This window comes from Achroia grisella, unplaced genomic scaffold (assembly GCF_030625045.1).
Source record: "Achroia grisella isolate CSIRO2021 unplaced genomic scaffold, CSIRO_AGI_Agris_v1 utg170, whole genome shotgun sequence".
In the NCBI taxonomy this organism is placed as follows: Eukaryota; Metazoa; Arthropoda; class Insecta; order Lepidoptera; family Pyralidae; genus Achroia; species Achroia grisella.
Genome location: NW_026712672.1, coordinates 501,258 through 519,220, shown reverse-complemented (window position 1 = coordinate 519,220; position 17,963 = coordinate 501,258). Strand labels below are relative to the sequence as shown.

The following is a 17,963-nucleotide window of genomic DNA, read 5'->3' as shown; positions in this document are numbered from 1 at the left end:
GCTCCTCCGCTCCGACGTAAACTATTCGCGCAGGCGAGTGCACCATTCGATTATCATCCATAAAAAAAATACACAAATGTTATACCAGGTGGAGCAGTCAGTGGCATTGTCCACCATAGTCATGGTAAACCGAATTTACTCAGCAACGAAATGTAGATACACATTGTTGAGTAAATACTCAACAATGTGATACTCTTATCGTATTTGAATCCACTTCGGAAGCTAAAATATTTTTTTTATTTACCTAGTATTAGGTACAGCGCTGGAAATTACCTTACAGCCAATAAAATAGATTTTTGTAGGTTACCTATTCATTATTATTACTAGAGCATCCTTATGGTATTGATGACGAAGTCATATATAAATGAATAAAGAAACCATGCATTCAAATAAAAAACATTCATAATAATATATGCTGTTAGTTATATAAATATTAATTTATGTTTTATATATTACGATAATATAATATATATAATATTACCCTAATATAAAACATTCCAATATTATATGTCGTAGATCTTATCTGCGTTTTTTGCAGTGGTCGCAACTTTAGGAAGAATAAAGATTTGTTATACGTGTTTCCACAACCATGATTTCAGTCACAAATATTAAGTTACTAGATTTTGGTGTGTGTATCTTTATGTGCTATTATTTACCCTAAGGCATAAACTGAAAATCTGAGGCAGCAGTAATACACTGAGCGGCGTCCAAGCAAATATTTTTTTAGTAACTACTTTATAGTAGCATATTGGATTTTAATTATTTTATTACATTATGTTGTGGCTGCGTTGTATATGAACATGTATGTACATGTATACATGCCGCCAATTTAATTTGATTTGTAATGCATGATAATGAAATTAATGTAAATAATATATGCTAAAGAAATGTATATATTTACTATTAGTGATCACTCTTTTCTCTCTAATTTGAATTAAAAATAAATCTGTATCTTTGTAAAAATATAATGTACTTGCAAATCAATATTTTTTAAAATTATATCAATAATATTGGCTTAATAAATGTATATTATGATTGTTTGATCTTACTGGTTGTCACTCTTCTCCCTAATTTGAATTTAAAAATGAATCTGTGATTTTGTAAAAATATAACGAACTTTTAAATCACTATTATTTAAAAATAAAAATATTAAATTGCCACATTATAAAACTTTAAATTATAAAAAAGAACACATTAGACGTAGGTACTTACCCAATGACAATTCGTTGTGAAATGTCTATAGGCACCCTGCACTTAGTACAACATTAAATATCTAATCGGGGTAATAAACTCAAATATCTAATACGATACGATACGTAATCAATACATACACAGAATTCGCTAATAATATATATCTGACAGTTTTTGAATGTATATTATTATTATTTATGATTTGGTATCAGCGTAACAATTATCTTTTATCTGCCGTTCATCTCAGTTGCATTCATCTCGTTAATCACTTCCTTTCTTGCCTTATGTACTAATATACTCCTTATGACATTAGCTATCCGCGAGTGAGTAAGACTTGAACTGGCTGCTTGCTCATATTAATCGTATTATCCTCCACTGATGCCCCGTCAGCATAATAATATACGGTTAGTGAAGTGCATATCACACAAAAAAAAATATTGGGACACCTATAAATAGAATAGGCGGGTCGACAGAATAGGGATTTCCCCTCAAATTGATAATATCCATAACATGTTCAAATAAATATTAGATGAAGCGGCGTGTCAGTATAGACTACAGAACGGATAAGTCGTTGTATAGACTGCAATGAAGGATTTCCCCATTTTGCGGGATTTTGTGGCGATTGAGGAAATTGAGCGGATTAAATGTGAAATAAAATCTAGTAAATTCATCCAAGATAAGTTAATTTGGACTGACTTGATCGTCATCCTATCATGAAGTACAAGTATTGTTAATAATGGAGAACTAGTGGATCATTGCTAAAAATGTACTTCGTCTGATCGACTTCCACGCGGCGTTCCTCATAACCTTTATTTTATTGGTTGATCATAGAATGGTTCAATTGCTTGCGTTAACAGTATACGCTGGCGGGACACCAGTGGAGGATATTAGGATGAACATGATATAAGATCTCCAGTATTCCAGGTATACCGCATGGAGGTCAACTTGACATGGTACATTGCTAGCTATGGGATCATCAATCCACATTACTAACAATCCTAGTGTAGTGGGTATGTTGTACATTAACATATAACTATTATTGTAGAACTTGAAGGTAGGTCTATTAGTTAAATAAATCAGTTGTCATCCAAACGTTGTTTGATTCGATACACATACAACATGGTGTCAGGTGTGAAAACTAATTTTAGTAAAGTTAAAAAATATTAATATTGTTTTGCTTATGGTCATCTTGTGTGAATAATGACAAGTGAAAAGATGAGTTCAAGGCGCGATGATAGCGTATTTACGGCGATACAACAACCGGCACCGATGCAACAAGACGGGAATATGGCGACCAATTGGCGTGAATGGAAAATGGCATTCGATTGTTTCTTAATTGCTTCTGGAAAAGAATCCGCTTCGTCAAAGGAGAAGTGTGCACTTTTCATGCATGTTATTGGAAAATATGGAAGAGAAATTTTTGAAGAACTAGATATATCGGATATTGAATTTGATTATGAAAAATTATGCATTACGTTTGGTGAACACTGCGACCCAAAGAAAAATGTTAATTACGAACGGCACATATTTTTCGAAACATATCAAGCTGAAGATAATTTTGATAAATTTATTGGTGCCTTAAAAATAAAAAGCAAGAATTGTGAGTTTGGATTATTAAAAAACAGTTTAATATTAACTCAGTTGATACGTGGAATTAAAGATGCCCAAATGAGAGAAAAACTGTTGGCAAAATCATCGATGTCCTTGGATGAGGCAATACAGTGGTGTCGTGCAGCGGAACGTGCTACAGAACAGGCAGCGGCGTGTTGCAGTCGACAACCGAACATCAGTGTGGAGCAGATGACGAGGCAAACGAGGACTACTTCAGCACAACGCCAGTGGTACAACCCAGGTGCTAATGTCAGGACTCGCGGCGGTGATGGGAGGCTGGCTACGTCGGGGAGGCGCGCGTTTGGACTACAACCGCAGTGGCGCAGCGGTGACAACGGAGCGGCTGGCCGCGGCCGGTATACAGGTTCACCTGTATGTACTAAATGTAATTTACTGCACAAGGTTAGTGATCGCTGTCCGGCTTTTTCAATGAGATGTTATCGTTGTGATAAAATCGGTCATTTCGCGAAATGTTGTAAAATAAAATTTACACATGAAGTGACAGAAGTAACTGACACCCCTGAGTACAAAGAGAATAATGAGTTGTTATTGTATAATATTAGTATAGACACTTTGTGTAAACAGTACGAGTCGTGGTATGAAAATGTTATAGTGAATGGTGTAAACTTATACTTTAAATTAGATAGTGGCGCCGATGCGTCTGTCATGTCTTTATTTTCTTATAATAATGCAGGATTTAAGAAATGTCAACTTAGTAAGTGTGCCACAGTATTAAGAGAAATAAGCAAAAATAAATTGCCCGTGATTGGTTACTTCGATGCTATGATACAATATAAACAACGTAGTTGTAAAGAAAGAATTTATGTGTTAGAAGTTAACTGCAATAATTTATTAAGTTTAAGGGCGTGTGTATGTCTAGAATTAATATTGCGGTCTAATGAATTATCTGTAAACGGTATGTACATTGATGAGTCAGTCTTTCAAGGTATGGGTTGTTTGCCGTCTGTTTGTAGAATCGTTATCGACGAAACCGTACCGCCCGTGGTAAATGCCACCCGTAAAATTCCTATTAAGTTGCGTCCTAGATTAAAACAGGAACTTGATAACATGGTAAAACAAAATATAATAATTAAAGAAGAGGGCCCAACCTGAGGGCCAAACCCCGACTGGGTATCGAATATTGTAGTAGTACAGAAGCCTGATAAGTCATTACGTGTATGTTTGGATCCTAGGAATTTAAATAGAGCTATTAAACGAAGTCAATTTCTGCTGCCTACACTGGACGAAATTGCTAGTAATCTGTCTGGAGCTAAGTATTTCTCTAAATGTGATGCTAAGAAGGGCTTTTGGATGCAAAAATTGGATGATTGTAGTTCTAAGCTTTGTACGTTTAGCACGCCGTTCGGAAGGTATAGATTTTTAAGAATGCCGTTTGGTATTAATTCAGCTCCGGAAATATTCCATAATGAAATGTATAAAATATTTAAAATTGAGGGTGTCGAAGTTTACATAGACGACCTATTAATATGGGGTAAAACTCGTGAGGAACATGACTCACGATTAAGGGAGGTAATTCGTAGGGCTAAAGAAAACGGTGTAAAATTTAATAAAGAAAAATGTTTATTTGGTTCAAAACAAGTAACGTTTTTAGGTCATATTTTTAGTGCTAGTGGGATGCAACCAGACAATAATAGGGTCAAAGCTATACTGGATATTCCAACACCTATAGACAGAAAGGAACTAGAACGGTTTTTAGGCGTAACTAATTATTTGTCCCGATTTATACCTAATTATTCAGACATTGCATCTCCATTGCGCGAATTATTAAAAAAGAATATACTTTTCGAGTGGCTTGAGGTACATGAAAAATCATTTAGATTATTAAAAGATAAAATTAGCAGCGCCCCTGTATTACGTTATTATTCTCCGCACGAACCGGTTACTGTATCAGTGGATGCCAGTTCGCGCGGGCTGGGTGCATGCTTACTGCAGGGGGGGCAGCCGGTAGCATACGCGGCGCGCACACTTACACCGGCTGAGTCGAGATGGGCACAGATTGAAAAAGAAATGCTGGCCGTAGTTTTCGGATGCCTTAGGTTTCACCAATACGTTTACGGACACGATAAGGTTACAATCGAGAGTGACCACAAACCGTTAGAGGCCATTTTGAAAAAACAATTGAATGAAACTCCGGTCCGGCTTCAACGAATGCTATTAAAACTGCAACGTTATTCTGTACAATTAAAATATAAACCGGGTAGATTATTATATATAGCCGATACACTATCTCGCGCGGCAACGGATCGAAGTAGGGATGACGATGAAACGTATGATGAAGTGCTGATACATGTTAACACGTTATATGAAAATGTTGAAGCGAGTTCTATAATGTTAAATAAAATTAAAGAGGAATCAATAAAGGACGTGGTCTTAAATAAAGTTTCGGATTATTATTTTACAGGTTGGCCATCTAACAAAAGAGATGTAACTTCTTTAATAAAACCTTTTTGGAATGTTCACAATGAAATACATGTAGTTAATAGTATTTTATTCAAAGGGGATAGGGTTATTATACCAGATTCGTTGCGTAATGAAATGTTATCCCGGATACACGAGGGACATTTAGGTGTAGAAAAATGTCAGAGAAGAGCGCGTGAAGTCATATGGTGGCCGGGTATGTCTGCCGCCATTGAACGTGCGGTACTTAACTGTCAGACTTGCCAACGGCACCGCGCGGCCAACCCTCGCGAGCCGCTGGTGCCACATCCTATTCCTCGCCTACCCTGGGAAATCGTGGCGGCCGATATATTCGAGTTCAAAAATAAATACTATTTGTTAGTCGTAGATTACTACTCAAAATTTTTAGAAGTTACACAGATACCTAACTTACTCAGTTCATCGGTTATACATGTCATGAAAGATATTTTTAGTCGCTTTGGAATACCGGAAAAACTTGTTACTGATAACGGCACCCAATTTACGTCACAAGAATTTTGTAATTTTTCTAAGTCTTGGGAATTCAATCACGTGACTAGCTCGCCACTTTATCCCAGGTCAAATGGTCTCGCAGAGCGTAATGTACGAACTATAAAAACATTATTACTTAAATCTCACGAAAATGGTGAAGACTGGCATTTAGCGTTACTTAATTTTAGAAATACACCAATTACAGGGGAGGTTTATTCACCAGCACAGTTATTAATGAACCGCCGATTGAAAACCAAGCTACCTGCTACCGATAAGTTGTTAGAATCCAATCCAGTCTCTTATAATGATAACTTTAAATATAGATTAAATAATATTAAAAAAGGCAAAAAGTATTATGACCGTGGTACACGAAATTTAGTGCCAGTGTATCCCCACGAAAACGTACGCATGAGGCAGAAAAATGTATGGGTAAAGGCCAAGGTTAAAAAACAAGAGCATGGTAATCGTTCATACTGGTTGGAAACTGAAAATGGTGGAAGGTACCGTAGAAACCGTACGGATATTTTAAAATTACCTAATTCGAAAAGCGATTGCGTAATAAATCGTAAAGAGAATAATTATTATAGTAAGTATTTAGATTGGGACGATAGTGAGACGGTGCCATCAACGAGTTCATCCTTTCGCGTAACGGGACACGGCAACGAGGCCAAAACTCAGGAGGACAATACTCAGGGTGTTCAGGCACAGGTAAAAACTACGAGCAGCGGCCGCGTAGTAAGGTCACCCGAACGATTTGTTTGTCAATAGAAATATACAAGATGCGTAATAATACATACATATATACCTTCAACATATTAGGTAGCCCTAATTATGAATACTGATTCATCTGTGTGCATACCGTATATTATTGTATAATAATAAAAACAAAAAAAAAAAAAAAAAAAAAAAAAAAAAAAAAAAAAAAAAAAAAAAAGCAAGTGTTGATTATAATGTGTTGCATGCATCAATTTAAATTAATTAAATTCATACATATTGTTATTTCATCAATGCTTAGTCTAATATTATAGTTATACTACAGCTCATTGATTACAGTTGATTCTAAAACATGTTTAATAACTATTTGATTTAAAATAATAAGATTTTAATAAAAATACGGGATAGTTAATAGTTTGTATGTTTTATAAATATTTGTAGCCACATTGTATACAGTGTACTCCTAATTTACATAAAAAAAAAAATAATAATGTCTAGTGAATATAACTTTATTACTGTAGAGGGAAGATGTAGTGGGTATGTTGTACATTAACATATAACTATTATTGTAGAACTTGAAGGTAGGTCTATTAGTTAAATAAATCAGTTGTCATCCAAACGTTGTTTGATTCGATACACATACAACACTAAGCATATACCGTTAGCGCAGGCGGGTCATCTGCTATTATAACCTATTGAAAAAAATATATTATACCATAGGTTTCTGATTTAGGATATTTAAAATAACACTACATAATACAAATACATGAAAACGTACTTTATTAAAAAAACATAAAATATAACATTTGTCATTTCCATAAACAATAAATTGCAAATAAAAAATAAATTGTGAATGCACTTAAAATGCGAGTTTACCAAAGAGAAGGTACGCAGATATTTTTATAAGTTTTAATAATAAATATATAAAAAATGTGTAACATTTCAAGAGAAATAATAAAGCACGTAGAAATTACAGCTAAAATCGCACAGTAACTATATTAACATGGGTGGGGTGACCTTTCAAGTCAACCAGGACCGAGTTGACCCCGTGTGGTCAGTTTTGCCGAGTTGTTCATGTTGACCTAAAGGCTTTTGGAATGAGCAATCGGTGGTTGAAAGAATACTGTTAGCATTTGTAACCTGAAGTTTTTACTTCGGGGTAGGAAATATAGGGCTCGCCTGATGGTAGCGGCTATTGCAGCTCGTAAGCTCTGGCAAAACCAGTGGCATCACTTCACGCGATTCGGACTTATCACATGAAGACCTTAGTATAATTATTATATACTTATGTGCTATTGTAGTGTGTGCAATGCCTTATAGTCGACGCTCTCTGGTATTTCTTTGCTTAGTTTGTAATTTTATAAATATATGTTATTATTTGACAAATTTCTTTCTTGCTTAGCTTAGACTGAGATGCCAACAAGAATCCTACTATAAGTGTGAGATTTTTGACCTTCCAATTCCATTTAAGTAATTATAACCCATTGCAATTGTTCAAAATAATGAGCGGTTCCTCAACCGTTCATTGTTTTTAATCAGATTTATTTTTCTTCGTACGAGGTTTAATGTTCTAAGGATGGAAACACCGCGCGAGCGTGCATAACCCGCATATAATAACTAACGTTTGTAGACGATTTTATACAAAAAAAAGTTTATAGTCGTTTTCCCATATTTTACCCAATTTAAAATATTTTTTAAATGGCGGTCTATAAGGAATTGCATTTATTTTATGACACTGTTGTATGCAAGCATAGTACTTTATATTAACAAGACTTAATATACTATTGAATACAATAATGTGAACACTAAATTACATAAATTTAGAAAAATACTTTTTTAGTAATTAAAAATTAGGTAAGTACCTATATTTAATTAGTATTGTTTACCCGTATTTGTTGTTACAATTAACATTTGTGACATTGTAAGTTATAAAATCAACATATATCGTTGCATTGGTTGGGGTTTCTACTTTCAGTTAACATATGCAACATATTACAAAGTCTAATTAAATAATAAATTTTATGCACTGTCAAAATTAATCTCAGAGTATTGATACATCTTATAACTCCTAACATACCTTATGAAACGGCAGGTCTACCCTGGAGTCTTATCTTAGTAGTTACTTAAATGGACGCCGTTTTTGTATATGAAGTTCGTTTGAAAAGTAATCGTGACTAAATCAAATAAATCTTTAAACATTGAGTTCATTGACTACTTAATGAAGAATTAATATGTCACTAGAGTATAACGCAAGGGTATGAAAATGCAAAACAGCTCATTCCAACATTATTATAGAATTAGATTCCAGAGTGACCCGCAAAGTAGTATCTTTATACATTTAAATAAATCTTTTTGCGTTATATATACACGTTTATATTAAAATGGACTACATGTATATAAAGTTTCGACTGGAGGTATAGAATATTCAGCCTTCAGCTTAACAATATAAGGCATGTTTTAGGCATTTGTTAGTTCTAGTAAACTGTGCGATTTAGCCAGTCATCCATCGAGAAGGTAGCGTAGTCACCGCCCGAAGATCTCGACTTGAAGATGCCTGAAAATATTAAATTTAATTAGAAAACATGTATATAACTGTTGCGGACAAAACAGTTAGTAAGCATGTGATTTGTTTGGTATTTTTACAGAATTCTTACACTGTTTAAAAAGTAAAATTTATACTGAAAATTGAATAAATTATTGTAAAATATAAAAATAATTCTGTAAAATACACAAACGTGCGTGCACATTATCAAATGCGACGTGTATTTTAATTAAAAATACATATATGAATCATCAATTTCTAAGGTATATAAATATAAAGAAAAAGGTTTATATACCGTCGCAAATGAGGTCATACACTTTCCAGGAGTCGCTTTAATCAGTCAATATTAACAATTTTAATTGTGACTTTATATATTGGAATATATAAACCATAAGCAAGTTACTTTCACTTACATATAAATATAAACAATGCTTTTATAAAATGAATATTTTAAATTTAAATATATATCGAAACGATATATATGTATAATGATTGTTCATATATTAATATAAGTGTTTATACAGTGCAATTTGATATATTAGCGACTCGTGTAAAGCGTGAGAGTGCGGTTGGTCTATAAATGTGACCATTTGGTTTGGTATACTTGTGTATTCGAAGGAGGACGCTGTCGGCGTTCACTGGTTCCACTGCAGTTCCCTCTCCAGGTTTTCGAGGGGTTCGTTCTTTGCTGTTTTTTGTATATGTTATTTAGAAAAAAATACTTATATCTTACTATATATGTATAGAAATTCAATGAAAGATATATATAGATACAAGACTGTAGTAAATTGTCTATGAAGGCTACGTTAAATATAAAACTTATACATTTTACAAGCTACCAGCTACATATTAACCTTCCTCTTGAATCACTCTATCTACTGCTAAAACTTACATTAAAATCCGTTGCGTAGTTTAAAAGATCTATGCAAATAGACAGCGGCAGCGACATCATTTTATACTATGTGAAGATTACTCAATTAACCTGATCATGGCACCAAGTGGAATTACTGTATCTATTTTTTTTATATACTACATAGCATTTTTATGTAATTGGAATGACAATCTGACGGACCACCTGATGGTAAGTGGTAACCGTCACCTATATACATGAACAGCCCTATAGATATCATGGGGTTTTGTGACTCAGGCATTCTATGGCTTCCTTTTCCGGAAGACTAAGACTATTTTCACTGCCTTTTAATCGAAAAACAGTGTACCAAGATAGCTTTCTATAAAAGAATCATTTTTTTTAAAAACCGTTAAGTATTTTTAGAGTATTTTTCATCTCAGGACCATTTACACAGCGCCATCTAGTCCCAAAATAAGCAGACATTGTATTATGAATACTAGATAACTGATATAAATTAAAAAAATATTAGATACATTTTTACCATTAACATTTAACATTACATTACCAAATTTTTTGGTACAAACATTTTTATTCATGAATACATATGTTTGTGTGGAATCGAACCTGCGACCATCGGGAGTAAGGCGGAGTGCTAAACCGCTAAACAATCGAGGCCGTCTAATTAAAAATAATATTACTCAGCTTATTGGGTATACAAAATGGTATAATATGTCTACTTACCGATCATGGTTTTGAGTCGCACAGCGCACATGATGAAGTTGTCAAAGTGGATATAGCCGTCAGATGAACCGTATCTAAATAAGAATTTTAATATATTATTCATATATACATTAACGGTGTTTGACACGAATAATATTATGGTAAATAAAATACCTTTATTTACCACAACGTTATTCGTACTAAAACCCGATGAGCTTGCGTTAAAATCATGACTTGAACTCACGATTTTTTTGTTTAAGTCAAGTAAAAGTAAGTCGAGGTTTTACCACCGGGCCAGAACAGTTATTTGATACCGCTTATTGGATATCATAGTGGATTTAATAATGGGAAATTATTACGCAATATTATCAGGAAAAAATACCATATTTTACGACGTCTTTCAACACATTTGTAAATAAACTCAATCATTAAACTCTGATGTTGGTTTCCAGCAGTTTTACTTTTTTAAATCAGTGCGATGCCTAATGTCTTTTATCGGCGTCGAAATTTTATTAAAAAAAATAGCAAATAGTCCTGTTATGGAATATAACTTTACTGGCGGAAGGGAATCATTAGTTATGTGAACTGATAACCCTATTGCTAGCAACGTTAGGTTGAATTCCTGGTGAATTTATCACGATGGGCTAACTGACTTGACCTCATCCTCACCCTATTATTATGTTTCACTAGTGCCCCACCAGCGTAAACCGTTAGCGTAGGCGGGTAAAACATACCATTATCATACATTAAAAAAATATAATTTCACTATTTTCGTTTATAACGCACTTGTGTTTTATGAGCTGCTTTTATATCGAGAATTGATGACATTAGATCCGCTTTACGAGTAAATGTGTTAAAAATTTAAAACGAAGATTATTGTTTTACCTGTGTGCAAGAACGTTGAGTATGTGTGCGTTGACAGTGTAGCCGGCGGAGTGGAGTGCATCTCTCAAGTGGTAGGATGGTATACCACCACGGCCCTCTGTGTCGTAGAGTCGGAACACCTCCTATGATTTAATCATAACATTTATATTAATGTAAGTTTATTAGTGATTTAGTATATAATGATCTATATTGTATGTGTTTGACTTTTGCAATAACTGTTGTGAAATAACTATTTATAGTTTTCTAGATGTGCCCGCGGTTTCATCCGTGTTAAATTTCAATATAAAATATAACCTATTTATTAAGCATATGCATAAGCTATATTACTGTAAAGTTTCATCAAAAACTCTTCAGTAGTTTTTGCGTGAAAAAGTAACAAACGTCCATACTTACAAACATTCGCATTTATAATATTATTACTATAAGATGTAGATATTTCTGAGACTTTATAAGTATTGTAAATTAATATCACTAGTTAAACGATATAAGTTCTTTAACGACTTAATAAGAGAGTTGAGCATGAGAGTTTTAGAAAGGCTAAGCTGGGGCATGGCACTATAAAGGTTGGGATACACTGCTCTAGATGGTGCTGTGTGAACTGTGAATAGTCCCGGGGCACTGTTATCTAAGGCGGGTCACCACCTGCTGTACACTTCACAACTATATTTATTATATGATTCATATTTGTATATCCTTCAGATTTATATAGCAAATTTATAAAGTGATAAAAATAAAATTATCTATCAATTGAAATATAGATTTCCAATAGAAAAACGAAATATTAGATAACTTTCAAGTGTATATTAAACATCTTTTAAGTGAAATTTAATTTCATTTAGTTTTTGACCTGTTGGTATTAAGTAGAAAATATATATTGACTAGATTACCTTATGTATGACACATACTCTATATATGTAATCTTAACATAGTGTAAAGCCACCCCCACAGACTGTTCGCTTATTTCTTTTAAATTACGCAACGAATTTTAATGCAGTTTTAGCAATCAATAGAGTGATTCAAAAGGAAGTTTTAGATGTATAATACCTGCGTGTTAGTATTGTATAGAACAAGCCGAGAAATTAATATATTTATAATGCATGCGTGCGAAGATACGACGGGTCGCTAGTATATTATTAAAACTAATGTGTTTGTTCGTTTATTTAATTAAACGTAGTACGTTCCTAATAATGTGTGACGTATGGATGATGATTATGATGATGTTAATGATGACGATGATGTCAGTATTAAGTTGTAATTGTATACATAACGTAAAACGTGTAAGAATAAATGCAATACTATATACATATATAATAATGTACTGACCCTCCATTTGCGCAGATCGATCCATAACTCCTTGAACTCTTCGAAACCAAGTCCACCCGAACCATCTTTATCCAACATGGAAATCATACTTCTGCATACGTCCTGGGAGAATCCTTGGCCTTTCAGTTCTGAAAAACATCAATTATATCAGAATGTGATATGTTTCTATAAACTTAATACACGCGCATTTTTAATACGCAGTAAATGTCTATAAACAGTGTTTAACCTTATATCGTAACCAATAAGGCTCAGAATTCAATATACAAATACTTTTTTTTAAGTAGCCAGATTCCTCACAACATGACCACGTCGAATGTAATCCAATAATTTTATGTTTTGTATGTTTATTTATTATGGGTAAAGTAAAAAATACCACTTCAAATATATTACTACAACATTATCTTTTTTTCGAACAAGCAATTTCAAAAGCTCTTGGCCATAGCTGGTTTTTACAAAATTGTCGGACGAAAATGAGGAGGTGCAGGCAATTTTTATTATGCAGTGAAATTACAAAATATAACAACATTAACGGACTTGGAACCCCAATAAAACAACTCATGAGTGGTCACATGATAACGTGAGATCCGTGATGACGATTATAAGTAACATTTACAAATTAAATTTATTAATTAAAATGTTATTTGTTATCTCATTTCTATATAAAAAAATATTGTAATTAAATAGAAAGGCTTAAAAAAAACAATACACGATATCTTATTACATTATCAGATAACGCAATAAACTAATCGTACTTGCTATTTATAGATAAGAAAATTAATGAAAAGATAAGTGATGCAGCACTAAAAAAAACAAAGTATATTTGTATATTGTACTTAGGATATTATCTGAAATCACAATATGGGACACAAATATTATCATAAATTTATATCAAATTATATACACCTAATAATACTTCTTAGCAATTCTTTATTTCTCGGTCTCGTGGTGTACCGGTTTACCACACCACTTTACTTCCGAACGTGCAGAGCAGGGCAGAGGCCCACGTACTAGAGAGTACACCAGGCAAACAGGCAGACATACCATATATTTTTATATAATTGCTGATTACATTCATGAAGTATCTAAATTCATACGTGTGTATGCAAGGAGTAGCAATTACCATCAGTTAGATCGTGGCTTGTTTGCCAATACAAGTTGAAAAAAAATAGATGTCACCGAAAATATTAAAATATAAAAATATCAAATCATAAGAAATAGAAATGATCTTTATTCAAATAAACTTAATATAAGCACTTTTAAATAGTCACATTTTTTTATTCTACCGCTCATTTGGAACGCAGACGTATCACAAGAAGAATGAGCAAAAACTTGTGTGTTGCTCTTTTAAATAAATGGTGTTTTAAGTAGCTGATGAGAATAGAGCTAAAGAATATAAAATGTACTTCATAATCGTTTGTAAAGAATCTGGCTACAATAACGCATCAATTTCATAAAAATTACAACTTAGTAAGAGACTATTTAGACCGTAATCACGGGAAATAATTTCTTACGTAAATTGTTAACAGCAGAGAACTTCAATTTGAACTGTAGTCAACGATACTTCAAATTATAATCAGCTACAATTCATATTGATTTCAAAATTTTAAGTAGAAGAAAGAATCGTAGTCATAAATTCATAGTTTCATGCTCGGCTTTTTCGTTATTTTTACGGAAATTGAGGTTTGTCACTTACTAATCTACTAAATAAATATAAAATAACTTATTTTAAAATGCCCATTTTTGTACTTATATATATTACAAGTGCCAAATAATAATAAAACTAATACATGCATCAAGCAGCTTAAAATGTAAACATTAACAAGTATATTGGTAATATTTACATTTCTTGTGGTTAAAAGCGTAAAGCAATACATTATACATGTAAAATAATGATTCATAATAATATATTGGAACAATTAAAATAACTAACTGAAAATAAAATCATTATTTTACATAAAAACATAAAATAATTAAAAAAAATACAGATAAAATAGCGCCTAAATGTCTCGTCGAATCTGTAAATAAATGATTAAAAAAACATTGAACATAGACAAAAATTGACTGTGATGCCTCCATTTCTATAAAAAATTAAAACAATAATGGCAGCAACGATATCATGCAGCGATGTTACTGGAATCCTGTAAAAATATCATTATTAATGTGACGACACAAAAATACCTAATCTTTTCATAGTTTCGGTTTACAAAGGAATCAAACTTGAATTAAACAATTTGAGAATTTATACAAAATATTTTTTTATTAACCAAGTATAAAATGCATAGACTACAGCCTTTGCGCGCATTATTATATTACGTAACACATGTGCGCGCGTGTTTCAACAATGTAATGGTTTTGAAAAAAAAACAATATGAGAATCTACAGTTCGTGTTAAACAATTTTAATAAAATTACAGTATACCATAGCACAATATTATAACTAATACCTGTGTACTATGAAAGTGCTATCACGTCATATTTATCATTTTTATATACAACTAGCCGTTACCTGAGACTTCGTCCGCGTGGAACTAAAATAAATAACATTTAGCTATCTGCGAGTGAAAGTCCCTTCGAAAACTGTCTAGCCGTTTCAGAGTTTAGCAATAACAAATAAACGGACTGACGGACGGATTACTTTTTTTATGTACTGTATACACTTTCATATGCATTTAGTTAAAAGCTGTTAATTTAAAATTACAGACACTATAATATTACTTATTGGTATTAATTATATATTATATATAACTGCTAGGCCGGTAGCCGGCAAGTATAACATTACTTTATCAATAATAGATCCTTAACTGCATTTATCGCACATCACAACTACTTTAGAACCGACTTCAAGAAGTAGTTTCTCAAATGAACCAAATTTTATGTGTGTTACGAACATAAGAACTTTTTTTTACGTAGACCGATTTAGTATATTTTTTTTTTATATGTAACCTGGCGCATCCATCTTGTGGTCATTTGATCAATATCTGACTAGTAGTTTTTTAATTATTCTTATAAACGTGAATGACATAAAATGCATAAAATGTCATGCTTAATTTTACGGACTATGTGTCTGCTATGTCTAGACAAAATATAGTCTATATTCCGTGCCCGTGATACAATCTATTTAGACAAGTATCTGTACCTGTCCGTATAAATATTTTTAATTGAATATCAGTATAGTTATCGCAGCGATGCCAGAAATATGCAATATGTCAATACTATCCGGCCCCGGATGGACCAATTGCACTAAAATCCGTCGTAATGCGCGCAAAGGCCGACATCCCTGTACCTTGAGGCTGCGGCTGCGTGAGGTGCACTTGTTCCGAGCCCTGCTGCTGAACCTGCTGCAGGTCCACCCCCAACTCCTTGCAGATGGGCGAGCACAACGCACATAACAACTGTTCCAGGCAGCTTTGCTCTTGTGGGGGGGAACTGCCGCCCCCTCCACCCGGAACCCCGCCGCCGTCGTACGCCCCGCCGCGGCGCATTGCCAACTCTGCAGGGCGATGGTTATATTGAGCCATGGCCCTTATATCGACCAAATTTCGGTTCAAACTACCACAAATGGTGCTTTGCTGACTTTATAGCAGACTCCGAAATGCCACCAAAAATACTTATTAATTAAAATTCGACTTTATGGTGTATATTGTTTTAATACTATATTAAGTTATTACAACGATATATACATATATATAGACATATACTCGTATGCATGTGCAGTATGAGATTAAACGATATTATATATTATTTATATATAATCGTATATATATAACTTTAATGTAAAAAAGGTAACAGTACATTTGGCGAACTTAACACCATGCGGTATTTTCTATCAGTTAATCACAGTTGTGCTGAGAATAAATGTGGGAGGTGCAAATATAATCATAAAAATGTCTAGGCATAAAAAGTTAAATATATAAAATATATTTACTTTTGACTTTGTAATGTATGTATATTATTGTATATATACCATATATAATACAAATCTTCATTGTACACGTCACAGCACTTAGTACAATTGATATGCTACATTAATGAGATAGTAAGTATCATATATAGTATGAATGAGTAGCTCAGTTGGAGCTCTGCTGTTACAACTTCGAGTGATATCAATTCACGTAACTTCTACAATCCACTTTAAACAGTCTATCAACTTAAGGTCTACTAATTAACATGAAAAATATATGCTTAATGTATATATGTACTTTACTAATACAAAACGTTGATTACTCTTCAAGTATCACGAGTTTAAATCAATAAAAAAATGGTGTTCGTACAATATAGCGTGCTAAAAAATTAATATATTAAAAATAAATAAATTTGTCATAAAACTAAAAATATTATTTGTCACAATAGTAGTACAGTCACATCCAAAAATATATATAAGAAATAAAATAACAATAGTACAATTATGCTAATAACAAATATAACTATATGAAAATATTAAAATATAACAAAAAGCAAATGAATTATACTTTTGGAAGTCACTACATAAATATGTCACAATTATAAGTATGTTTTGTACTTACATACATCATATCTTCAAACGGTAGCAAAACAAAACCACAAAAGCCGCTTTAAGTTTGACACATAAAGCATTACAACATGGAAAGCTCAAAAATGGGCATTAAAAAATAAATATCCGATGTAATGGACAATATAGAGAAACAGATATAATACTCGTATTGTATCCATTGGTTTAGACGCGCTTTTGTTAGTTTTTGCCGTTTTTAAGGCTTTTTATGTTATTTCCTGCATTCCATGTCTTCAGCAAGAATAATACAGCACCAATTATATAGTGCTATTAATGTACAGTCAACAATAATATTTTGTTAATTATAGATAACACAATATAGATGTCTTCTTAAAACGAGAATTGGCATATATTTACATTTTACTTTAACAAATTGTATTTTGAAAGTCAATTCAAAGAATTTGTACGGAATTTGGCCACTTATTCAAGTCAAATTTTTCATCACTAGCCCTAATATCCAGTTCGGGTAGTAACTTCAGTTCTGAAGAATTGGCATGAATTAAGTAGTTAATTATTTTCTTTTTTAAATAAACAAAATTAAAACATGTTAATTTTTGAGACATTTTACATTATTCTTGCTGATTGTAATAGAACCATGGTATTTTTATAGTAACAATATAAATAATATAAAGCTCAAAATAATAATATATTAAATAGAAAATATAGAAGAAG

At 32.7% G+C, this 17,963-nt stretch overlaps 1 protein-coding gene across 1 annotated transcript in view; it reads right to left on the bottom strand.

The window, feature by feature from the left end:
- Window positions 1-8,066: 8,066 nt before the first annotated feature.
- LOC131841432 (calpain-A) overlaps window positions 8,067-17,963 on the bottom strand; it is a 37,158-nt gene continuing 27,261 nt past the window's right edge. Inside the window, exons 16-20 of the mRNA XM_059189749.1 lie at window positions 16,047-16,253; window positions 12,765-12,892; window positions 11,442-11,563; window positions 10,578-10,651; window positions 8,067-8,998 (exon numbers count right to left, since the gene is read on the bottom strand). Coding sequence (XP_059045732.1) covers window positions 8,919-8,998; window positions 10,578-10,651; window positions 11,442-11,563; window positions 12,765-12,892; window positions 16,047-16,253 — 611 coding nt within the window. The 3' untranslated portion in view covers window positions 8,067-8,918. The remainder of the gene's footprint in view (window positions 8,999-10,577; window positions 10,652-11,441; window positions 11,564-12,764; window positions 12,893-16,046; window positions 16,254-17,963) is intronic.